Source organism: Episyrphus balteatus, chromosome 4, assembly GCF_945859705.1.
Source record: "Episyrphus balteatus chromosome 4, idEpiBalt1.1, whole genome shotgun sequence".
Classification (NCBI taxonomy): domain Eukaryota; kingdom Metazoa; phylum Arthropoda; class Insecta; order Diptera; family Syrphidae; genus Episyrphus; species Episyrphus balteatus.
In genome coordinates, this window is record NC_079137.1 from 5,390,549 (window position 1) to 5,418,185 (window position 27,637).

The 27,637-nt window shown below is 29.8% G+C and overlaps 1 protein-coding gene across 3 annotated transcripts in view; it reads left to right on the forward strand.

Moving 5' to 3' along the window:
- The window catches only part of LOC129919708 (protein outspread), a 206,269-nt gene that overhangs the window by 149,670 nt on the left and 28,962 nt on the right, over positions 1-27,637 (forward strand). For all 3 annotated transcript variants that reach the window (XM_056000680.1, XM_056000682.1, XM_056000683.1), the window contains 3 exons: positions 13,082-13,147; positions 16,351-16,879; positions 22,623-22,766. In XM_056000680.1, the coding sequence (XP_055856655.1) occupies positions 13,082-13,147; positions 16,351-16,879; positions 22,623-22,766 (739 nt within the window). The remainder of the gene's footprint in view (positions 1-13,081; positions 13,148-16,350; positions 16,880-22,622; positions 22,767-27,637) is intronic.

Below are 27,637 nucleotides of genomic sequence, written 5' to 3' on the forward strand. Positions count from 1 at the left end.
ACGACCTTAAAAATTCACCATCTTCGAAACCAAAACTCCATTACGCAGTCTATAAAATTTGATTTCATCTACTGATACAGAGGGCGCAGACATAACCTAATTTTTCCAAAGAACTTGATTTTATGGTCATTAAACGCGACAATTGGAAGTACATTTTCTGCGAAGCCGACAAGAGTGTTTATTTTAAACCCTTCACTTTTTCTTTTGAATGAATGGAAAAACCAATAAGATTCGGTTGGTTAATGCTTATTGAATAAATATTTAAAAAAATCAGCCATAAAAATGCTATAAAATATTTATGGTCCTTAGGATTTTTTTTTGAAAGAATTTAATTTATTTCTCATCTGCTACAGACTTGTGTGAAGTTTTTTTTTCTGGTTCTGGTAGATTAAATGCGGGTTTAAGGTTTTTATGATGATTGAAAATCTATAAGTTGCACTTAATGGTTCGCTTATCTGTTTTTTTTTTTTTTTTTTTGTAACATGGAATGATTTTAATGTGTGGTCACAAATATAATGGTGGTTCATTGTGTTTTTGGGGTTTGACACAAATAACTAAGTTAGTGATAATTTGTAAACAAAATAATATAAATTTTGTAAAATCTTTAAAAACTTTTACTAATTTATGTGTTTTTTTTTCTGTTTACTTTCAGGTATGTTTGACATCGTGTTTTCTGAGTAAGATTGTATATTTTATTCTTTTTTTTTTGTATTTTTTCAATTTTTTTGGGGTTAAATAGAAAATTGGATTTGTACTAAATTTGATTTTTTTCACAAAAATGTATCTGAATTTCATCAATATTGGTCATTCATACTGTTTTATTAAACATTTTTCCTAAAATTCAAGGGGAAAAATTTAGCAGGAAGGAAATTTTGAATCAATAAATAAGGCAAAAAACAAACGAAATGAAATTTAGTACAGAACCAAATTTTAACTTTCTTTTTCGAATCTTAAGAAATTCTTCTGCTTTTTAACATATTTTTAGTATGTTGGAATATTTTTCTGTCCAAAATTTGCACAGAAATGTTCAAAAGCTGGAAATTTGGAAAGTAAATTTAACACATTACATAACGACGTTTTCACTAAATTTATAAAATCTTCATGATAACTAGGTACTATCAATAAGCTCATTCAAAAATGTCTAAGCCAAATTTTTCGATACAAAATTTTGCTGAAAAAGTAATTATGCAATAAAAAAAAAAATTAAATTTAATCAAAAGTCACAGATATTCGTGGACAAATTTGTAACCAGCAAAACTGGAGCCATTCGGAACAATAATATTGTAAAAATTTTCTTCTGATTTCATAAGTAAATTAATAGATCAAAGAATTTTCAATCGAAAAAAAAACCATTTGAGAAAAATTTTGTAGGATTTTTTGTACAGAATTTTAAGGTACCAAATTTTGGATTAAAAAAATGGAATGGAAACACCAAGACTAGATTAAGTACAAAATTTTGACTTAACTTTTACTACTTGCACCAGAAAAATTGCATAATTTTCTGTCAAATATTTTAGAACAAAGTTTATGAATTTAAGACAAGTCTTGTGTAAAATGTTTTTCTGTACAAAATTTGGTGGAACCAAAATTTTGAGAAGAAGAATTTTGGTCAGAAAATCAGAAGTACTCAATTCCATACTCAAACATTTAGTTTTAAACTCAAGAATATGGTTTTAAACTTTAAAAGTATCGTTTTGGACTATTTCATCGCAAATTCATTTAAAAACATCATCTCAACTCCACTTTTATCAATAATCCAGATCTTTAAAAAAAATATAATTTGCCTTTAATACAAAACTGGACATGTTAATATTCAATATCTATAAACAATCTTGACAAATTTATCACAACTTCCGCTCCTACACACAACTTAAACATTGCACAGGCGCACTCTACTATACTATTAAAGGCACAAAACACTAGTCACATCAGATCAGATGATATATACTATACACCAACAACTTCTCTATGAAATGCATTCAAATCAGATTTCCCTCTAATTGATATGCAAATCATCATCGCACACCCATCCTCCTTCACCTTTTGCTTCTTCTCAATTAAGCTCTCTTGATCTACAAGAATAAATGCTCGCGCGATAAGTTATTCTTGAAACGAATTGAGATCACTTCTCATAAATATATAACAAAAAAAACTTCATCCATAATTCCAAAGAGCAGAGCCAAGCAACAAAGATGGTGCTAATAGTGAAGTTTCACATTGTAGCAGAGCAATTTAGACAGTGGTGGAGTTAGGGAGAGCGGGGGCCTGAAGAGAGTTTTTACTGGGGCCTTTCAGTTATGCTTTGAATCTATACTTTCCAAGCATTTTAAAGGATTTTCTTATATTTTTTATTTTATTCTATAGGATTCAATGTTTTTAATTCTCTTAAGCAAAAACTCTCCAAAAATATGATTTTAGGAACAAAATTCCATAATTATTTTTGGTAGACATTTTTAAGGTTCATATTTTAACAGAAAGGTTTTTTTCTACAGAATAAAAAATAAAATAGGTTGTCTCCACAAAATTATGTGTTTGGAGAATTTGGAGAGATGATGTTTTGAAATTGGATAATCTTAAAAATTTAGAGAAATTTACAGGAAATTTAATAAATTTAAACTTTTATCTAGGAATTTTTTACCATCAAAAACCTTTTTATCATCAAAAAATATTTTGGAGACTTTTGTCTTTTGTAGATGTTTGAGTAAATTGATTGATTTTCTGGAGACAAATATTCTGCCGAAAATTCGAATTGAAATGCTATGAAAATTTCTGCTCAAAAAATGGCGCCCCCTTAAAAAAATGGGCCTTTTAAATATTTTTTTCAACACTAATCCATTACTTTTTCACTGACGTTGATGGTTTAAAGTGCAACACACACAATTTTATTCCGCACACAAATAATAACAGAAGGTGGGCGCAGACGAGGTGGTGTAGGTACTTAATTATACCATCATCTCTATATGTCGTGGTCGACATCGTATCGCAAAGTCGTTCTTGCACTATGCCACCAAACAACGACCCTAAATAGAAGGCACACACCTTGGGCACACAATGTGCATATCTTATTCAAAAAATGAAATAGTGAAAAAAACCTCTAAAAACCCATCATCATCATTTCAGTATCAGCAAATCAGCTATCTTTGCATCTTTGCATCTGATGGATGCAACAACTCAAAATATCAAGACAAGACGACACAACCCACCGCATTATTTCACCTGACATATTTGCATTTTTGTGGATGCTAATTTATTAGCAAAAACGAATGATAATAGTGTGATGGGAGATGGGACTTAAGTAGAAAGCGGTCACACACCTATTTTTTTTTTTTTTTTTCAGAACATATTTTTTTTAACACTGCCAATGAATAGTGGGACATCAAACTTATTATTTAAAGAAAAATTAAAAATCTCGATGTGAAAAAATTTTTGAAAAAATGGGAGTTTTGGTATTGATAAGTGTGAAGCGTTTAATATTTGAAAATAAGACGATAATTTTGATGTTTTTTGGCTCAGTTTTAAGGATATTTAAAATAATTGGGCGTGTTTGTGGGCGTTTTTACACAGGGTGTCCCAAATTTACTAAAAATATCGTGCTTGTTACATTTTCTTTTGAGACAATATTGAATTCTTTCTCTTGCCGAATAGTTGTACACGATATTTCACTTAAAGCTAGTTTTTGGTCAACATCTAAAGCAATGCTGCCCCACTGTTTATATGAGCATCCATCATTATGCAGATGCATAGCTGCAACATGAACTCGATCGAACAAAATAGATCTGCCACTCCAGCACCAACCATAGCACCAGATCGAACGAACGAGTGTTTGCTGAGACATTTGTTTGAATTAGTTCGCGATAAGTGAGCTACACGCACGCGTGCAAAATCGCACGCGCGCGTTAAGAAAGATGGACGACCAAAGCCAAAGGTGAGCATAAATCATGCATTCAGCGTTTCAGGCACATCGAGACAGATGGCAAACATAAAATAAACCACATGCCGAAGAATATCTTAAATGACAGACAAACAAACATACACACCGACAGACAGACAGACAGATAGGACATGCACATAATTATGAATATTACGCATTTTTGCATATTTAAGGGCGTTGGTTATAGTCGTTTTAAGTTCAACAAAAAAAAAAGTGATTTGTTTGTCCATCAGAATGTTAAATGTATGTGGAGACATGTGTTGTAGTTCTAGATGGGTGTTGTTATTATTGCAACAATGAAGTATTCAAGGATGCAAAATTAACATCTTCTCTTCATGATGGTGTTTTTGTTGAAAGATCAAGTTGATTTATGCAAGGGCACATAGAAGAACAAAATTAAAGCAAGTATTTTACATAATGTCACTATTTCTAAGAGGTCTCTGGTCGTCTTCTTTGGAATTTTGAGAAAAAAGAAAAAAAAAAGAGATAAAATAGACAACTTATGTCAAGAATTCGCTGAATTTTACTTTTTCATACAAAAATGATTGTGGAGACTTTCATACAAAAAATGATTTTGGAGAAAATCGTAATAGTGATATACATACATAACAAGATTAAGAAATTTGTATCGGTAGAAATGATGCATATCAAAATTCGTGTGGAGACTTTTATTCAAAACATAATGTTCACCAAAAGTCTTTGAAGGCCTCTATTAAAATAATTTTGAATTAATGAGAAGAATGATGAGAGTTATTTTGGTACGCAGTATTCTTAAAAATTAAAAAAAAAAAAACAAATAACCTAATAATTGTACCTAATACTATTTTTTTTTTTACTTTTGGAGACTTTAATAGCTCAATTATTATTTGCAAATGTTCAAAGGTAAAAATCATCAATATTATATCATTTAAAATAAAAAATATCTTGTGGAGACTTTTTGTATTAACTCTCCAATCAAAATAAATTTCGAAGTAACAAATATTGAATAACACTTACTAATTAAAATGGCTGCTGTATAAAGACTGTAGCGGATTTAATAAAGATGGGGAAATATTTGAAGGTTTTGGAGACTTTTTTTTCAAAAGTAGGTTTCTTTATAATCTTTATTCGTAATAATTTAAAAGAAAACTGTTTATTCCCAAACTAGAAAAATAAAAAAAAAATCTTGTGGAGACTTTTTGTATTAACTCTACAATCAAAATAAATTTCGAAGTAACAAATATTGAATTACACTTACTAAATAAAATGGCTGCTGTATAATGACTGTAGCGGATTCCATAAAGATGGGCAAATATTTAAAGGTTTTGGAGACTTTTTTTCAAAAGTAGGTTTCTTTATAATCTTTATTCGTAATATTACTTCTAGAGCTAAGAAAGATCTGTATTGAAAATTTAAAAGAAAACTGTTTATTCTCAAACTAGAAAAAATTATAAAAAAATATTTTGAAGCTCACCAAAAATAATGATAATAAATTTAGGAAATTTTAAACTGAAATATCATTTTGTTAAACATAATCTCGAAACTGTATCCTATAATTTATTAAAAATAAGGTCGACATTTGCATATATAAATAAGTTATGGAGAGAGTTTTGGGGGAAAAACTCGGAGTCCCGAGACCGAAAATCCACGAGCTTCCATGACTCTTGATAAAAAAAAGAATATTTTGTCAAATTTGTATACCCTTCTTAATGACCAAAAATTTGTTTAATTTACACTCAAACACAGAACACTTCCGTTATTAATGTAGACCAACAGCAAGCAAGTCAAAAACTTGACATTAACTCAAATGGCACTCAAATATAAATTAACGATCACTTATGCAATTCAGGACAAGATGATGATGATCAAGACGATGATGAGTTTGAGTGTTGACCCAGTCAGCACTTTTTTATTTTATCTTCAAGCCATTCATCGATCAAGATCATGGATTTTGCCTTTTAATATGCCCTAATTTTTCATACTTTATATAAACGTTGTGAGGAGAGTAATGAATCATCATACCACTTAAGCCAAAAACTAAATTTTTTTTTTTTTTAACCCACTTATGCAGTTCTTCTGATTCGAACTGTCCTAATTTGTCTGACACCGTCTTCATGTGAAGTATAAACGGATTCAATTTGCCATATGAACGATTACATACAAAAGCAAAATATAAAAACAAATTAAAAACAAAAAACAACAAAAAAAATCTGACAAGAAACAGAAAATTAGGTTTTGTTTAAATTGGATTTTGAGAAGGGTTACCACGTATTTTTTCTAATTTTGGTAAAAAGTTTTTAAAAAACAAACGCTCGGAAGATTTAAAAAAGAGTTTCATATTGATTTTATCATTACTTTCGTTGGTATCACGTATTCACTGTACTGATTTCAATTTACCGTCAACTTATGTTGGGAAAATGCTTAAAAGCGTACTAATAGCTTGAGCATTCTGAATTATTTAATCTGCTTCTTCATCGTCCAAAAATCCTCATTGATTTTTAAATTGAAAAAAAATAAAATATTTTGTAGTTTTCCATTGAGATGGCAACCCTACTTTCAAGGGATGCTGACTTTAACTGACTGTTTGCATTTGCATTGCTCTCTCGCAGCAGCACGCAAAAGTGCAATTTGTTTTGTTAAGCTTATTAAATGCGTTTTTGATTTATTTTGTTTTATTGTTATTTTTGCTTTTGAGTTCTGAGAAATAAATTATGTATATGATTGCTTAAAGAGATTGAACGATGCGGGTGCAAAAAAAAAACAAAGTTGCATTAAAACTACTGCAATTGACAGTTTGAATTGATTGTAATTGTTTAAACGTTATTTACATAGAAACAATTCATTTGCTAAAGAATACATTATATCTGAGAGAATTCGAAGCAGTTTGAAAAAAAAAAAAAAAAAAATTGCCTCAAGACTATGATCAATTCGTAGTTTGAAGTGGCAGTCAAATATATATTTTTTTTTAAATCTTGAATTGATTTTATTAATAAAATTAGAGGTAGGTAAATAAATCGTATACAAACTTGAATTTTAGGAAAAGTAATTTAAATCAACAAATTACATCGCCCTACAAAATGTATCTCTTCAAATAATATATTTTAAAAGTATGAAATATTTTACTTTTCCCAATTTAAGTCTGGTTTCAGGAAAATTCTAGCACCTATTTATGATTTTTGAAAAATATAGGAAGTTTCTTATAAAATTTTAGTGAATTCCAAATTTTTGTTTTTTTTTTTTATTTTTGATTCAAGTTTGAAAAGAATTCTAAATTTTTTTTTTTGTTAAAAAAAAACGTAGTTAAAATATGTTGTTTCCCGTTTTGAAAATCATGTTGAACCAGATGAAAAAATGTAATACAAAATTGATTGTCGTTTCATAACAAAATAAATGTTACGTATACGCCACAGGGACCATCTATACATTTAAGATATAATTCTATTACAATTTTTAGGACTAAGGTATAACAAGATAATTGCATTAATCAGCATAATTTAAAAAAAAAATTAAAACTTGAATGAAACAAAATACTAAAATAAAATCATTGACTTGAGTGAAAACCTGAAGACTACTTTTACAGCTTCTCGTTTGCATTTTCATTTCATTCATTCATAATTTTGTATTTACGATTTCGATTTTCGTTTCACTTCAGCAGCATACTAAGATATTTATGTTGATTGAAAATAGGTTTAAGAATGTTGACTCGAAAATTTTAAACATTCTCAAGTTATAAAATAAAAAATGTATCAAAAAAATACTTTAAACAGGTATTATTATCCTATTTTTAGGATATTTTATACTATAACTAATTCTGAAAGTTTTAGTATCAATTTTCACTAAAAGTAGGTACTTTCAGTAAATTTTCACATTGTTTTGTTACTAAGTAATGTCAAAGATTGAAAAAAGTTAGAACTTTAAAAGTCAAAGGTCTTCAATATACGTCTCTCTCTCTAATAAAAATGTATGACAAATGCATTTCAATTTTATAACAACGTCCGTCAATTATATTATAATCTCCCTGATGTTTCTGTCTTTCTATATAAGTAGTTCAATTGCCAACCTTGAGGTCAGCCATATAAACTAGACTACACAAATGATTGACACTCTCTATCTCTACAAAACTGTCTATATCTCAACAACAATATAGAGCACTAAGCAGTGGCATTTGTCAGTAAGTTCATAATTCCATTGCAACTATCTATCTATCACTACAATACAACAAACAAAGTTACCTAGTGCATAACAAGACTTAATTATAGTTTCTATTATGAAGTCTTAGCTAAAGCTTGACGTTATGTTGTGTTTGTGTCTTCTTATTTTATAATAGCCTTTTGTTCTGTAATGTACTCGTACTATACCTCTTTTTTAATCTAATTACATTGTCCGTCATAAAATTTTCTATATTATTGTGAGAGTGTGTGTGTATGAATACGACGAAAATTCTTTTCTATAATGAGATTTTCTTTTGTCATTTAAGAGAACTTTTTTTTTTTTTTGCTTTTCAAAAAGCCTAGAAAGCAATAAATGAAAAAAAAGAAGAAAAATACACATTACCACCACCAGCCCTGAGAAATTCTGACATGCAAGTTGCAACGATGCGATTTTTTCTTTCCAATGAGTTTGTTTTTTTTTTTTTTTCTTTTTTGTTGTTGTTTTCAGTTTTTTTTTTCACAGTCTACGACTATGACAATTACGAAAGCAAATACGTGATTTACGTGAATCCTCGTGTCAGTTTTCATTTCACATGAGAGTAACTTAGGAAACGCTCTATAATCACCAGTTTTAGAAGATATAGAAGCAGATATCCCAGTAAGAAAAAAACAGGGTGTTTTTTTTTTTTTTGTAAATAGTTTTATAAAAAAAACAAAAAAAAGATTCCGGGCACCCAAGAGCTTATGTCAAATACGCTTGTCCCAGGTTCATTTCACTAACTTGGCTATCTTGACAACTTTTGCATCCTCTCAACCCAAATTTTTTTGTATACCTACTGTTTCCGCAGAAATTATTGTAACTTTTAAAAACCAAATTTTGGTGCGAATTCCTAATTTTTTAGTTCAAATTCCTTCAATTCAATTTCAACAAAGTCAAAAAAATTAATTTTTCAGAAATATTTTTCAAAGAATGATCTTTTTGAAAAAAAAAAAAATTTCAAAAATTGTAGCTCGATTAGTTTTATTGTTATTCAAGATTCAAAAAGTAGAAAATTTCAAAAAACCCAATGAGTTCTAAGTGACTTAAAATTGTTGCAAAAATGCTACTATTGCTGTTTTTCAAAAAATCATGTATCAAAAAAAAAAAAAAAAATCATGCGTGCAATTCACACGTGGTAGAAGTGAAACTTGAAAAAAATCATTTTTTTGAAAAAAACAAAATTAAACCATTAAAAAGAATAGAGCCATACTAAAATGTTTACAATGCGCAAAAAGTATAAAAATAATTTATTAAAAACAATCATTTTCATCAAAAAAAAAGCGAAAAAAACACGTAATTTTATCTTCTCACGCTATAAAATGCATTTTTTCCCTAACAACCTATAAAGCTTATTGTTTCACCTTTCATATGATGTATCAATCTCATTTCAAAGATGCCTACAAGAGAAGTTAGAATTTTTTAAAGTCAACCATGTCGAATTTCCAGACTGAGATTACGGTACTTCCTACACTGGTGACTGCTCTCCGGCAATAGATCTCCCGGTGTTTTGAGGGATTTTTCAATTTTTTCAATTTAAGATTGTGTAACTTGTAGAGCACGTACCGTTATGTGTGATATATCAAATAAAAGGTTATGTTATCAGTATGCGTATTAAAGTTAAATCAAATTTGTATGTGCACAAGATCAAAAGATATAACGTGTGTAGAAAAAGAACATCTTTTTACCGTTATCTCAGAAATTTTGTACATTTGTAGTTTATTTATCTATCTACAGTACAAATTTCATTCATCTATCTATTAAAACAAAAAAGTTATAACAAGTTGAATGTTCGTGTAGCGTTTTCGTTTCATTTTGTTTCAAATCACTGCGATACTAAAGAACTTTTCACTTAAAAAAAAATCTACATAAGAAATGACTAAGGTGTGGCAGCTACAAATAATTTTCTTATTATCATCCACAAAATTCAGTTTTAATTTAGAGGAATTTGTGTTAACAAAAAAGTTGTAGCTTTAATAAAGAAGGTTTCTTCAATTTAAAAGCATTTTAAAAACTAGACATTTGAATTGCAAGAATATAATTTATTCAGTGACCTGTGGCCTGGTGTAATATTATACCAAAAACACAGAAACCTTTTTGGTAACAATATACTACCTCCTAGACCAATAAATATTTTCTGTGTTCTCATTTTTAAATTCTTTTCACATTTTCTATTTTAAAAGAAAATTAAAAAATAAAATTTCTATATGGCGTCAATTATAATATTTCAAATCTGTCTGCTGACACATTTTATTAAAGTACTGCAAATTACTTAAATAAAAACGTCTAACGACAGCCTTAATTGAAGACCTATCAATAAATCACAGAAAAAAATATCTACATTTTATTGACCTGAATTTATTGGCAATTTAAAAAATGAAAAATAGAAATAAAACAAACTTCGATGTTCATTTCTATACCTACGTGTTTTTCCATCCCACAATTTTATATATATTTTTTTTCTTGTTATGTTTACATATTCGCTTTGCTTGATAAGTTTGATCAACTCTCTATGAAGCATGAAACTTTAAAGCATCGATTTTCCTACGTAGTAGATACTCTCATAAAATGAAGTCGTCGATACTTGATATTATTTTTTTTTTTATGTTTTTAATTAAAATGGCTTCTACCATAAACCACCCATAAACCACTTAACTTTCTTCTCAATTACAAAATTGTATAGAGATATTTTTAGAGTGCAATTGAAAACTTTATTATTATTGTTGTATCTGGCAGATAATAATTTTGGTTTAGAGCGAATCTATTTTGAAGTAGGTATATCTTCAATATTTATAAGTATTATTATGAAATAAAATGCGGTATTCTATAAGTTGTGGTAATGTGATATATTTTATACTCTAAACCGATAAGTTACACCTAAAAGCCGCCAACAACCTATAAGTACTTCATATATAAGTAAAAAAAGACATAAGTAGACTAAATGTCTATATGTTACTTACTACTTTTTTAGATATTAAAATGTAAAAAAAAAATAAATCTTAAGCTTGTGTGCATTATTATAAATCCAAGTTCCCATCGACTGCTTCATAATGTGTGAAATATATCTACAAATGAACGTCGGGCTAACACCATCACCAGCCCCTAACTGTCTGCGGTTTAAGGAATTTTTGTTTTCTTCCATAGATTTCCCGGTGAAAATTATACGAAACGAAACTCCCGAAGGAAGCGCAGAAAAAAACGCAAAGACGGAAAAACAATTTTCTTTACCACACACACAGAAGTTGTGGCTGTAATTATTTCTTAATAATTATACGCGTGCACATGGGAAAAGCATGGATATTATTCCACAGGGTGTTTCAGCATTTATTTCGCGTTATGAACATCAAAAGCCTTAAAAAGTGTCAAAATTACCAAAACATTCAACATAAAAAAAAATGAAAAGCTTTTAAAATCCCAAAAAAATAAAGTTTTAAAAATTGAAAAAGTCCATTTCCGCAAAACCACAAACAAATTTTATATTATTTTTGAGAATAAGTATGTCGAAAACGCAAATTTCTTGATTTTTGAGTTTTCCAAATTTTAAAATTTTATGGATTTTTTTTTTTTTTATTTGAGATTTGCATTTTGAGTTTTTTGGAAATTGCAATTCAGACTTTTTTCGGGTTTTCGGTTTTATGAATTTGGATTTTCGAGATTTTGGGGTTTACAAATTTGGGATTAAAGGCTTATAGAGTTTTATTTTGGATATTATTTCTTTCCTTGTATTTAAGTTTCAGAGTTTTTGTTAGGGTTTTTCGCTTTTTTTTTTTTTTTTTTTTTTTTACTGGGGGATTTCAGGTTTTTTGAGGTTTACTTTTTAGAATATAGGTTTTCTGGAATAAAAGTTTATTTGAGGTATATTCGGGGTTAAGGTTTTGGGAATTTTGGATTGGATTGGATTGGATTTGAAATCGCAAATTCGGATTGCTTGTAGTTTTGTGATTTCGGGTTTTTATATTTTCTATTATAGATTTGCGGGATTTTTGGCGTTTCGGTTTTATTTGTAACCCGGATTCTTGATTTCGAATCTAAAAATAATAGATTTAATGTTAAATTAATTTTTTTTAAATTTTAAAAAATCTATTGGTTTAAAGATTTATGGACTCTTTCAGAGCTTTTAAGAAGAGATTCGGGTATAAAAAACGCACCCAGTTCGGTGCGCAAACTTTTTTATGTATACATTTTTTTTTTTTATTTTTGCCAAGTGAAAATATAACTTAGGCGTCAGTGCCAATTTAAAAACAGAAGCTCTGAAACCAAAACAAGTCACAAGCATTGAAATAAATTATTTAACTCAGCATGAAGCATATTTTTGTGATGTAAGTCGTCGTACGATGCGCTAATTGAATTAAATACACATTAAAATAATTGAATGGGGGTTTCAATACAAAAAAAAAGATACACCTACGCAATCTTTCAAAAAAAAAAGAAACAGAGCTCTAAATAAACTATAAACACCCATAGGCAATAAATTTATTGAAAAGACATAAAAGTAACATCCCACAAAGATGCGGTTCGATGACGATATTTACAACTCTTCAGAAACCAACTCAATGCTAAACATCATTCATTGTTTGAAAAAAGGTGTTTCCTATTATGTGAAACTTGATTTTTATAATTATATTTTGTCGGATGACCTATGATGAGTTGGTGTGGTTTTAAAGAATGGTTTTTTGATTTATAGTTGTCTTTTGTGAAGTTTTATTTAAAATACTTAAATACAATTAATTTGAAGGTATATTCTTGCCAATAGCTATTCTTAAGTCAATTGGATTGACCTTTGAGATTGTTTGAAATAATGATAGTTAAAGTTTAGAGACAATAACTTAAAAGGTCAGTGATTTTTTGACAAAGGAGACTTTTTGGAAGTTGAATACTTGAAGACATTTTTGGAAGAATTTTCATTTTTTTTTTTTTAATTTATAATCTTACAGCAATTGATACAATTGTTTTAATATTTTTGTATTAATTTTTTATTTTCAGAGATGGCAGCGAAGGTGGTTTGTGTTGTACGACGATGGCGAGCTAACATATTCCGTGGACGAACACGTAAGTGTATAAACTTTAAAATATATAAAACGCTAATTAAACATTAAAAATACCTACTAACGAGCGAAGAAAAAAGACTACATAAAACAAACGGATTTCGTATTAAATTAAGCGGAATTCTGCATGTTTTTTTTGCTAAAATGACTTCCGTTTTAAATTCACCGGACAAATCTTCCTAATTTCTAAATTGTGCAAATTTAAATAGAATCCACTTAATTTAAGCGGAAAATCATTTTATTTTTATGTGGAAACATTTTAATTATCTCTCTGTTGGAAATAAGTGCGATAAAAAGAAAGTAAATCTATAGTTTTCAAGTTTTTATTTTTTGTCGGTTTTTTGAAATGAAGTTCACCCTAAATTTAATAAAATTTAACCGGATTCCACTTATTTTAAGCGGAGATCCTATTGTTTTTATAGAGTGGGATTTAAAGATGGCTTCATCTTATGGTAAGGTGCCCTTTTTTTCTCCGTTCGTAGCAGCAAAAGAGCCTTTTAGATTTTGCAATGAAAAAAAAGTTACGTATACGCCACAGTGACCCTCACAGTTTAATACCAAAAACTTGTAATAAAATTGCCGACTAAAGTGTGAAACTAGTTAACTATTGTAAATAAGTCGATAGGCCATATTTATCACCAAAAAAAACACATGGGATGACGAAGGAAACCTCAAAAAAAAAAAAATGCCAGGTCTAACTTCATGATAGTTTAAAAAACAATTGAATATCTCGTTGGTTCACACAGCACCTGTTTGGCTGTTGGGACTTTCTGCTTTCAATTATGACAATTTACCGCACCGTTACATATTTTTACCGTTCCATAGTGGTCGTAACTAATCATTAAAATTCAACTTCAAGCATATTCCGTCTTTCAAACTTGGCCCCATCATTTAAAAGCCCTTTTCATCTCCCCAAATCCTCCCATCACTGAAAAAAAAGACAAAAAAAAAAAAATTAGTTGATTTTAATTCGCGTGCAATCATTTTTACTTACTTACCTGGTTGGCAAGCAACAGCCATCAGCGAGCGCAAGGAGATCAAGATTTTTCTGACCACTTTCGATTCTTTGGAAACTTACTTACAAGTGAATTCATGAATTCGAGCCAGCTGGTTGGGGTTTTTTTTTTTTTTTTTTTTTGTTTGGTGGTGTTGCACTGGATATCTTGCGCCAGGTCTTCGAACATGCGATAAATATCTAGTGGCTTTAATTTCATTTTGAGCTTGAAACTGGCTGGTTCATTTAATTTTTTCTGTACCACAACCAAACAAGACCAAAAAGAAATACCTTGTGGGTCACGTAATATTGACACTTTATGAATTATCACATCGACGCGTCGTATAATAATTTCGCACATGTCAAAAAAAAAAAAAAAAATAAAAAGGAGTGGCTAAGATACATTTTTATGTTTTATGTTTTTCCCATTAAACAAAAAAAAAAAACTCAAGGTATGAAAAGAACAAGCTAAACATGCGATATTTTACACGACACCAAAAACCTTACCTTCTTATATTCAAAAAAGTCTTCTATCTATACATCTATACTTTTGCGACGTAGACGACCAACGAACGATAGGGTATTTAGAACAAGGATGTTTTTTAGTCACTAATTGGCACCCTACTGGCTACGCTGTCATGGTGCTGTCCATGTTCCTTGTAGAACCAAAAGATAGTGCACCAACAAGTAGATAAATAAATTGCACATCTCTTCTTCTGCTTTCTGCCTTGTGTGTGTGTGTGCCTTTGACCAAATGGGATTTTTCATAATTTTTCACTCAACAAATGATTGCAATCTTGTGTGGATATTTTGAAATAAGATCTTAGAATTTAGATATATCGAGAGATGCACTTTACTCTCTTGTAAGGTATAATTTTCAGAAGGACAAGTAACATGAAATTGAAACTCACCTAAAGGCTATTGCTATGATTCTATGTAATTATAGTTTTGGGATAAATTTTTGTAGGGTCTTAAAGGTAATATAGTGATTTAAAATAAAAAAAAAGAGAATATCATATTAAATGTGATGGTAGAAAGGATGTTCGTGAAATAATTGGTATGATATTTTTGTTTGAACCCTTTGAGACCTCATGTAATTCTTACTGTTTTATTTTTGTGTATTTCAGCTTTCTTCAGATATGAAAAAGGTTTTGAAAACGTTCTATAGAAGCTCAACAAAACGCAAAGTAAAATTTGAATGTGGTGTTTAAAAAATTTTTTTTGGGACCTCTTGATAATTTTTATTTTGTATGTTCCAAATATTTCTTTATTGTAAGACAGCACAAAAGAAAACATGAACTGCATGGAAGATTTCTGTGAGATGTGAAACCGTCCCTGAGACCCTATGATTTATTAAAATAAAATCAAATACGTGTATATTCATTACTCGATTTTGTTTTTGCAGTCAATTTTGGAAAACGTAAAATTACACATAGAATTTTTGTGAGATTTTAACAGACAGTTATGGCATCTAATTTCTTTTGAGACCCTTTGAACTCTATAAAATAGCAAATATTGATTTGTCTATTATTTTAGTGTTGTATTTGGAAAACGAACTAAAGAAAACCGATTGTAGGACTAATATGAAAGAATTATTATCAAATTACTGTTTTTGGGACCCTACAAAGAGTTACATTCATTATTTGTTTCTGTGTATTTATCTCTTCAATTCTTTAATAATTCCATTTCGTGAAAAATAGCTTTTTTTGTCAGGATAGGTGGAAATATTAATATGAAATAATAGACTGTTCTTAGGACCCCTTGCATAACATTTAGTTTGGTTAAATTTTTCATTCTATATGTTCACCTTTGGAAAATTTAGACTACGCTGAAGTTCTTTGATGTAAGAGTTTTGTTAAGACCTTTTAAGCCCCCACAAAACTTGATTATTTTTTTTTTTCGTTTGGGATCCTATTTTTTACAGCTTCTTTATTTAAAACAAAACACTCAGGTTTAAAAAAGATATAACATACAATTTTTTTTGGGACCCAAGAATTCGTATTTCCTATTTTTATTATTTTTTTTTTTAACCCTTATACAAGATTTTAGAAATTTACTAAAACAAAGAAGGAGCTAAATTTTGCGTATTTTTAAGAGATATTATTTAATTGTTTTTAAGACCCTTCCCTTAATACTTGACCTTTTTTCCTATTTTTTTTTTTTTTTTGTTAGTCTTGATTAATATCTATTTTATTTTTTTGTATAATTTGCAGCCCGAAACAGTCCCGCAAGCTAGTATCGATATGACAAAAGTCATCGAAGTCACCACAGCCGAAGATGTTACCGGCCATACAAATTCAGTTGCCATTACAGCACCAGATCGTGTAACCTTCATCAAGGGCACATGCCCCGAAGAATCCAAATGGTGGTTAAATATATTGGCAGCGTTTCCCAAATCAAAAGGACGCCACAAACGAAATGCAACATTTCCTGGTGGTCAAGCAACAACGATATTACAACAATCGAATGGCACTATCACAGCGGGTGGCTGTGTTGTTGTTGGAACACGAAATCGCCATAATTCATATCACAAGGACACAACATCTTTGACTGGCAACACTGTCGGTGGTGGTGTTGATTCATGGGATCCAGCAAATAATACGAATGTCAATGATATGGATGACGATGTAGAGGATGATGACGATGATGAGGGAATCAATGATCCAGATGATGATGGAAGTGGTAATCGGCATCAACAAGATGAAAATAATAAAAATGCTGGCAATGAGATCACAAATCGTGGTAAGTACAACTGAGTTTTTAATGGTGGTAGTTGTCGCCTCTTTTGACAGTTATTCACATTTAAAATACACGTTATTAGTAATCAATTAATGTTATTAAAATGTTCTAGTTAGAAACTAAGTTCGATTTCTTTATTTTTTAAATCAGAAATTGCATACTTTTAGGATCCGTAAAAAACACTTTAAAGTGCTATAACTTTTAAATGGTTTAAGTTACAAGCAAACTTTTAAGGACGTTTTTTAAGGCCATTAACTCAGCTATATTTTAAAATATATTTTATAGCTTGAAATTACGACTTTCAAGCACATTTTGTGAAAGTTCTTATATCAAAAATATTTACTCAATTGTTGTAAGCTCTGATTTTGATCATCATTTCAAGTCCTCTTCAAAATTCTGTCATGGTCTCGAGTCAACACAAAATTTTTTTTATAAATATTTGCTCTAAAGGATTGAATAAATTATTTGTTTGTCAATCGATTGGTATGCAAAATCAACATTTCAGAGACCGCACATTCAAGACAGGAGACAGAATGAGGCATATGGTCGGCTGTAAAATTTATTTACATAACAATCTGTAATTTCAATAAAAATGACTTTGTCTTCATTTATTCTTGAACAAAACAAAAAAAAAAGTAAAAAAACACAAAAAAACAAACTGAATTCATGAATAATTCAAATAACCTTACGGATCGGGCCCCCCTGATGGTAACTTTACGTATTGCAATAAGACTTCTTTTTTTTGTGGAAATCACTTTTCTTTCGGTTGTTGTCTCAGTCACTGTGATGATTTCTTACAAAACGACAATTTTTTTTTATTGGAATAATATCTTCATGTGGGGTAGATACAGAAGTTAAAAAAAAAAAAAATGTTTAATGAATTCAGAGTTGCACAACCCAAGAAAAAAAAAAAACAAAACGATTACATGCCGAATGAAATCGAGAGTGAACTCAATGAAATGAACGAACTCACGTTATATAGCGTGTGACCTTTTTATGTGTTTTTTTTTTTTTTTATATTTTTAATTTGTGCAAGTTACACACAAATTATAGGTCAATTATGTATAGTAAAATAGTACGATTCACGTTTACCTTGAAAGCATTTTTTTTTTATTCTGTCATTTATGACTGCGTGATAACTTTGTTGAGAACTCATTGTAAAAAAATGTTTTTTAAGAATTTTGACACGAACTAGGAATGCTGAAATTCTCTGTTTTTGGAAGAAAAAGGCAGAGTTTTTGTTCAAAAATTAATTCCGAAATTTATTTTTCGCTCCTTATAATATGCTTAAAGTTTTAACAGTACAGGGTGCCCCAGGTTATACAAAAAAAAATTGAGTTTGATCATTATTTTTATTTTTTTTTAAGGCTTAATGTCTTTCAATTGCAAATTGCACAGTAATAGTTAAAAGGAATAGAATGATAGAATTGAGAAAAAACGTGTTCATTACCTCATATAATTCATTCAGAATTTGTTTGAATAAAAATTAACTTATTTTTCCGATATGAAACCAATGTATGGAAATTGTTCGATTCAGGTTTAGAAACTTTAGACTGAAGGAGATTCTTGATTTTTTTAAGTCTCATGGTTTGTCCATTAATTTTTGTCTTTTTAGATTGTATGGGAAATTAGTTTAGGTATATCTTTAAGGCTTGGATTATAAAATAATGAATAATTTTTTTTTACTTTTGGAAACTTTTCAACGAATATTTTTGTCAACTTCAGAGAAACCAATTGTGTCAATTCAAGCCATCAATTCTTTAAAAAAAAATTTAGAATACCTTTCAAAAACAATTATATATAACACTGATGTACATGAATTTTTTGGACATGTTGCTACTGTCAATCTTAGAATTCAAAACTCGGTTGATTCAGCTTGGCCTACGACAATAGGTGCAAAAAGTTTTGGTTAAAATTTAGGAAACCAAACAATCAAAAAATTTGCACTGGTACGTCACGTTTTTGGAATACTTGAGTATAAACAGGTCAAAAACGCTAAAAAAAATAGACGTAATAGAATAAATCTGTAAACAATTTTGAATTCAGCACACTAAAGTCAATTAAAATTACTTAACAAAGTTCTTGCTTTTTGAATAATGAAAAAATTACTCTTTTGGAAACTGTATGAGTCTTTAAATTAAATAAAAGATAAAGAATTATTTTCTTATACTCATATAAATTATATGTTGTTTATTTAACAAACGTTTTCGGGAATTCTTCCCATCTTCAGGTTCAAGCAAATAATAAATATTTTAAATTTAAATTTACATAAAAATCAATTTATCAAATCTCTTAAATTTAAAAAATTAAAGTAATTTTTAAAAAAATATCAAATAAGAATGTATGAATTTTAATTTGGTTTTAATACAAAATAAAATAAATGAATAAATGCGTTTTAGAATTTTGTCTCAAATATGTCTTTAGTTGTAAATAGTTTCAAAAATGCATGTAAGGAAGATCGTTCAAATAATTTGTTTTTATTCATGTTATTTGTACGATGAATATATATTTCTTCGTATGCATTTAATAATTTTGGGTTATTTATTTGTTTTAATAACCGAAAACCTAATCATGCTAATCATGTGATCAGCTGGTGTTGATTGATCAACTGTTTTAGAGTGGATAGATTTGTAATGTTCTGACCATCTTATTTTAGCCATTCTTCTCGTTTGACCAATGTAGACTTCATTACAATCTTGACAAATAAAACATATAATATATGAGTATAAGAAAATAATTCTTTATCTTTTATTTTATTTAAAGTTCTTGCTCCCGACTTTTTTTTTGTTTTTTGCTGACCAATTTCACCTGAAGAAGATTTAAAAAAGTCGGTCTTGAATAATCATTTTGATGGGTCAAAGTGCTTTAGATCTTATGACGAATAGTTGGATCGGTTTCCGTAAAACAGCTTCCTTACCTTTTTTCAAAAAAATAACAACGACAAAAATTACAAAAAGTATATAATTGAAAAAAATTTCGAAAAAAATTATAGATTTCACCAAAAACGTAAGAATATCTACTTAGAAGTTAATAGGTATACCTTTTGTCAAGTAGAAAAACTTTTAGGGTGGAGATTATAGCCAACACTTAAGTCGAAATTTTCATCAAGTAAGATTCTAAGGAGAATTTTATGTTACTTCAAGATCTCTTCAGATAGTATTCTAAAATTTAAACACGCTTTGGTTTTTTCTTTTTAAATGGCTTATAGATTAAGTGGCCAAAAGGCTTTGAAATAATCTGAATTTCAGTGACGACTTTGACTTCCATCCTTAGACCAACATGAAAAAGAAAAAGCTTTCAGAGTTTAAAAGAGCTGCATCTGTCTAAATTGTAAGTTCTTATTGGAACAAAACGACTGTTATAATTCTGGCTAAATCATGGGTTTTTTTCAAAATTCGTTTGACATCGTAAATAAATAATAGTCAGTGTGTTCTGAATTTTTTGTTGTTGTGTTCAATTACATTTTTTAAGTTTCTGTAGTTTTTTCCGCACTGTAAGAAATTGACATTTTTCATATTTTAGCCAAGGAAGTACCTAAACGTACTGACTTTCACTGAAGAATTAAAATTTTCTAAGCAATTTCTGAAGCATCAACCAAACCACTTTGAACTCTTTTTATTCAGTTTTTATTGATTTTTAGCTCGACCTTTGGCTTACGTGCGCACTTTTAGCAATATTCAAAAAATAAAATGTGGTAAAGCCTTATACAAAAAAAGAAACACATTCAACACATTATTAAACTTCTCGATAACTTCTGTCAGAAAAAATAGCTTGAACATATGCCAATACTTTCTTAAAATAAATTTATCAAATATTTGTACACATTTATTTGTTCTTTATGAAAAGAAACAAAAAAACTCAGCAAAAAATTTGTTCTTTATATACTTTACTCTAATGTGTCTTGTTTGATCTTTTTATGTGAGAAACTTATTGTTTTCTTCTTCTAATATTCAATTTCATACCAGCACACATCATCAATACAAGAAAAAACCGCAAATAACTTTGACCTCTAAAACATTTTTTTTTTTTTTGCATAAAACATCATCAAATCTTTAAATGTCTATTAGGACCTAAAAAAAAGTCGTTCACTTATTCATAAATTATATCAATATCGCATTTTAACCTCTGCTGTATCATCAATTAACCTTCACTGAAATAAAAAAAAAATAAAAAACTGAACTGCTTTTAAAAATTAATGGATGGACGAACGAATAGTTGACCATTGACACTTGACAGATCGCAATTACCTACACCGAAACTATTAACAATGAAAATAAATTTGAACAAAAGTAGCTTACTGGTTGTTTTTTTTTTTTTTTTTTCATTCTTTGTATTCAAGGATTGAAATTGGTTTAAATTTGATGTAACAACAATAAAAAAAGGTACTTGAACTTGACAGGTTGTAACTAGGTGATAATTAATGGATATTTTGATCAGTTTTGTTTGTCTCTCTGAATTGTGTTAAATAAGAAAATGACGTTTGAGTTGAAGAATGTCTTTTGTTTTAAACAATTACTAAGTTGTTGGAACCATAGTAGAACGTCGCACATAAAAGTATTTGTAGTAAAAACCTGGTCACAAGTCGATTTTCTGAAAATCAAAATTGACACCAAAAAGTTTGGCAAAGTGAGTGCAAAATAAACATGTGTCAATATTCTGCATTAATTTTTTTGTTTTTCGATGGTATCTTGTTAAAAAATGAGTTCAAAGTTAACTGTTACATCTACCTCATTTATATTTGAATGCGAAGTATTTTGGTAAGTGTTATTCTATATGCGATATCGAAGTGTTGCGATAGAAATCTAAATAAATTTAAATGGAGAATTCTTTTTCAGTTATTTATTAACGATATTAATAAATTTTTGAAAATGTTAGATGGTTTTTTCTATTTTAATTCGGGCTTAGAACTAGTATCTAAAAACTTGATATTTTTGGTAAGTTATTATTTGAACTTTAATGATTTTGTTTTAATATACCCCGTTATTCTGCGATGAATTGAAACTTATGAGTTAGTTTATATATTCTTTAACACAATGCAACAAAAATTGGGTGCTCTTAGGTGCTCTTTAGAGAATCGAGGGTCAATTAGTTTTTCACTTTCTGATAGAAAATACTCCTTACTTTATGCAACGTTTTTTATTTTTAAATTAAATTTAGTGATGTTATTAGTGTATTTTATTTTGGGTGATCTTAATTAAGGTTGGGGAAGAGAGAAAAGAAACTGAGAACTGCGTATTAGGGATGAGGAAAAAAATTTGAGAAAAATAATGTCGACAGGAGGAGTACAGGCCATTAATCAATTTTTTAAGTTTTTGGTAAAAAATAAAAATAACAAAATCTAGGTTTATATTGTATTTTCTTGTAGGAATACTCATTTTAAACAGAAATAATAACAAAAACCACGGAAAATAATTATGGCCAGGTTTTTGATGACAATACTCCTATGTGCGTCGATTTGGAAAGACAGTCTCTTAGAAGTCTTCAAAACTTATTGAAAATATTAAGGTCCTATCCAAAAAAACCTTGAAATCGTACCATATTTAACATTCTAAAGAAAAACAACGATCTTGATTTTTACAGAAAATCGATTCGTTCCAATGCATTCCTGATTACAAAAAATAAAACAAAAAGGAATTCGAGCATTTTTGTATGTTCATCTAGGATCAACTATCATTCCCAATAACACTCATATTCGCTTCCACTTAAAGAAACAAAACAACAAATTTTTTTCTATTTTTCTTTATAGTTTACACTGATCAGCCAGTCTCATCGAAGTCGCCACCCACACGCGATAAAATTCATCCCGAAACGAAGGCTCAAGTTCGCATCAGGAATCGCAATCGGACTGCACCATCATCAATTCAGGTGCAACAGGATGATTCTGAGTCGGGTAAGTGTGAAATGCCCTTTTTTGTATTTTCTTATATTTTCAAAAAAAAAAAAATTAAATTACAGTGGGGTTTGAAAGAATAGTATTATTTTTAACAAAAATTCGAAATATGTCAAATTTTAATTATATTAGTCCTTTAAGCAGTCATAGAACGAAGAGATAGTTAAAATTTACAAATTTTTATAATCGCTAAAGAATAGACCGTAGAAATGTCAAATTAATTTTATTTTTGACAGTTCTTTGACATTTGTTTGATTGTTTTTTTTTTCGTTCGTTACTTTTAACTATCGAGTTAACATTGATTGAAGAGTTTTTCATATTTCAATCTACTATGTTAAAAATCAGTTGCAAACCCCTGACTGACGTCACTGTTTCCAAATTTGTCAAACAGACTGTTTATTGGCTTTTTATATGCCTTTACACATCCCTGCAAAAGTACATCAATTTATTTTTGCACACTTCTTCATCTGATTACCTCGACACAAACGACCGACTCATTTTACATCCATTGCGCTTCGCAATATACATATTTTTGCGAATTCGTCTCACACATTTTGTGAGCGTTCGTTGCATGCAATATGTCAAAAGAAATATGCGTTTCATCATCACACACCAGCAGGACCTTCTCAATATACTCCAGATTTGTACATATATTGAAGTTGAAACATCAAAGCGGTCCAGCGGACTCTCTTCATTCAACCATGACGATGACGATGACGAAGTCGACAAGACCAAGTGCATCTTTTGTACCTTTTTATAGAAGTGTTGTAGAGATAGGAGATACCCATGATGTGAATGCATCGCAAAGGATTGGAGGTAGGTACTAGTCTTTTTGTATGGAGTTGAGAAAGATTGCATTGGCCTATTATTATCTAGAGCATTCCTGGAAATCTATTTTCAAGTTCAATAGACGAACAACTGATGGACGTATACGTACCGTACACATACATACATAGTTTCGCAAGTCTTAAAAAAAGGTGCAAGTGAAGAGTTGTTGTTTCATTGTGGTGGGTTGGGTTGACTCTACTGCGTCTCGATGTGGAGCTCATCAAAGATGCGTGCGATAGAATTTATAACTGCCTAAGGATATCTTTTTGCTGATGCCTTCCTCTAAAAGTTTTCGTGTATATTTTATTGTAGCAGAAAAAAAGGAAAAATTAAATTCTATTTAGCGTTGATGATTAAATTATGGGTTCGCAATATACTCTTGACTCTTGAGATGATGTTGCGCTCAGTCAAGTGGAGCATACAAAATTCACTTTGAGTTACGGTTGTTTTCATTGACTTGAAACTTTTCTTTTTTTTTTTTTAAATATGATCGATCCATCTTGGATTTTGCTTGATAATTAAAAAAAAAAAAAAATCAAGGTTAACCCCTTAAAAATTTCCTCTAAATCATCGAGTGAGATATTACAAGAAAGGTCTTTTTAAGCTCTATTCATAACTGAAAACTAAAAGTTTCTTGGAGGTCTGGTTCCTGAGATATTTCCAACCAAACTTTGGTTTTCTTTATTTTTTTACATTCCAAAGCCAATATCTTTTGATCAAAGTCTCCAAACAAATTTTGGTTTACAGATACGAATGCACAATGAGCAGGTCGATCTATTTATGTAAAAATATAACAAATTAATTTTTTTCGGATTTTCGAGAAAAAAAACAAGGCCTTAACAAAAAAAAATCCATTTTTGAAAATTTCCTCCGAATCCATTAAGTGAGAAATCAAAGGAAAGGTCTCTTTAAGCTCTTTTCAAAACTGAAAACTAATAGTTTCTTGGGGGTCATAATCCTGAGATATTTCTAACCAAACATGTTTTTTGCATTCTGAAGCCAGTATCTTCTGACCAAAGTCTCGAATCAAGTTTTTTTTCAAACAGATATGAGTTCGCAGTGAGCAGGCCAATGCCTTCCGGTAAAAAAATTACAAATTTATTTTTTTTCACATTTTTGAGAAAAAATCAAGGTTGACCCCTTGCCAAAAAAAATTTCCATTTTTAAAAATTTCCTCCGAATCTAGCCAGTGAGATATCAAAGGAAAGGTCTCTTTAAGCTCTATTCAAAACAGAAAAGTAAAAGTTTCTAAGAGGTCTGGTTGCTGAGATATTTCCTACCAAACATGTATTTTCTTTTTTTTTTTCTTACATTCCAAAGTCGATATCTTTTGACCAAAGTCTCGAAACAGGTTTTGGTTTAAAGATACGATTTCACAATGAGCAGGCCGATCTATTTATGTAAAAAAATTACAAATTTATTTTTTTCCAATTTTCGAAAAAAATCAAGGTTAACCCCTTGCCAAAAAAAACATATATTTTAAAAAATTTCCTCATCGAGTGAGAGATCAAAGAAAGGTCTCTTTAAGCTCTATTCATAACTGAAAACTAAAAGTTTCTTGGAGGACTGGTTCCCGAGATATTTTCAAACAAACTTTTGTTTTTTTTTTCTTTCCAAAAGACTCCAAAATTTAACACTCCTACCGAAGAATGTTTCACACATTTTTTATCACAATCAAATCCTGCAAAATCAATAAATTCACCAGTTATTGTTCTTACTTCAGCTGCACAAATTTAATTCAACCATAAATTGTTCAAAATTATTCACATGCTTGCACCCAAATACAATAAAAATAGTTTTGTGGCACCTAAATCAATATTTTCTCATTGTTTTATGCCGAATAAAAAACCGCAGTTTTACACCAATTGGGCAACACCTGTAAATATCTGTTGGAAAAAAAAAATTACCACCGAAATTCTTCTAGTTCTGCTTGCCAATACTCACAATTCAAAGTTGATATCGTGCCACTGATTAAGCCCGAAAATGAAGAATGAAAAAAAAACCCCGAACTACCAATTAGATTTCATAAATTCCCCTTTGCCGCATATTAAACCAACCGCTAACAAACCAAAAACCAACCAACCTACTTAGCGCAAGAAGTTCGATTCCCCCGAAAAAAAAAACAAAAAAAAAAAAGCTCTTTAACCAATGATAAATTGATTTATGTCCGTAGTCCGTTGCAAAGTCTTGTCCTCAATCGAACCGTAGTGCTGGCTGACTGCAGTTTTTTTTTAGTGGAGAGGTGCTTTACCAGGCAATAAACGAAAAACACCCGAGACCGACCGACACTGAAAAACAGGAATGACGCAACACCTGTTCCACCCGGTATAAAGGCGCAAGCAACACAGGCTTCCTTCCTCTCCACCCTCCTCGTTTAATCTTGGGCTACAACATTCTTCCAATTCTGTTGCGACATAGTTCGATGAATTAATAGCTCTTATTGCCGAAACGGGATATGAACATTGCAATATACTCAAGACATCAATCATAATCTCAAGAAATATGGTTACTTTCAGCTCTTTAAGTGCTAAGAAGGCTGAGTGCGAGCGAGACTCTCAGGGTCATCATAAAGGGTCATCTCGTTGTTGTTTTGGGGGGATTTTTTTTTGTACCGCGCCGAAAAGAGCATTCTATAAGTTGCAACTACTGTTAAATTGGCGAGAGGTGCAACTTACTCGTGGATTGATTGATGCTGATATTTTTTTTTTCGTTTTTTCCACAAAAAAAAAAAACGTATCAAACGATGATGATCAATTGATTTTGGTTTGAAAATTTCGATTTGGAAAACTTAATTCCCACGCTTGTTAGTTTTTTTGTTTTTGTAAGATAGAGAGAGAGGAGTTATACAGCAAGTCTTAGATCAAGCTTCGTGAAACTGTTAAAAAAATGCACTGAAAAGCTGGTATTTTTTTCTTGATGTTGTTGTTGGATTATTGGGACGTGGAATGTTGCTTGTTTAGTTTTATTGTCTTTTGAAAGACAACTTGAAGCCGGTATAAAGCAACTACTTTTTGGTGGCATGCTACTTAAAGGAGAACAATTGTTATGTAAGCCTGGCCTGATGGTTGCATTTTGAGACTGCTTGTTTGGGAAGTTGCATTGTTAAAGCCAGAATTTGTGTGAATATTTTCCCTTTACAATTAAAGTAGGTACCTAGCAACTTTGTGTTAATTAGGTCTATTGTTACGGATTGTTTTTTTTTTTGGGAGATAAATGTGCAAAAACAAAAATAGAATTTGGCAATTTGCCAACAGGTATAATTAAGACTTATCAATGGAATCTATTTTATAAATTTCAAGAATGAAGCTTATGTAGACAGTTTGCATTTGCTACTAGATTCAATTTTCCTTACTTTTTTTCTTTAAAAAGAAAAAAAAACATTAAAAAACATTTTTGGAAGACATTTAAAAAGTAACAACAGTTTCAATAAGGTTTGGACTACGTAACTTTCTTTCTTTTTTTTTTAATTGAACAAATCACTTGTGACTCAATTTCATGAGAATCAACAAGAACGAACATTTTGTGCATTGAACATTTAAATCTTAGAATCCACACAGAAACTTGGCTGTCAAACTACCATCAGTTTTTTTGGGGTTTGTTTTCCTTGAAAAATTTAAAAATCGTAGGTGACTCACTTCCATGAGAATTAAAAAAGAACGAATATTTTCTTCAAAAATAAATTTAATCTCAATGACAACAGCCCACCAACAAAATCCTGGAATTTTTATAATTGAAAAATATATAAAAAATCGCAGTTGACTCAATTCCATGAGAATTCACAAGAACGAACATTTTCTTTTGAAGGCCCACACAGAAACCTTGATTTTTGAGACCTTCCTACCTCAAAAAGTGTTTTGGGATTATTTTCTTTGAAGAATTAAATAAAATCGGAGGAGACTCAATTTCATGAGAATCAACAAGAACGAACAATATGTTCATTGAAAATTTCAATCACAGAAATTTGGCGGTCGAACTACCATCAGTGCTTTGCGATTTTTTTTTTCTTTGAAAAATTAAAAAAATCGTAGGTTACTCATTTCTAT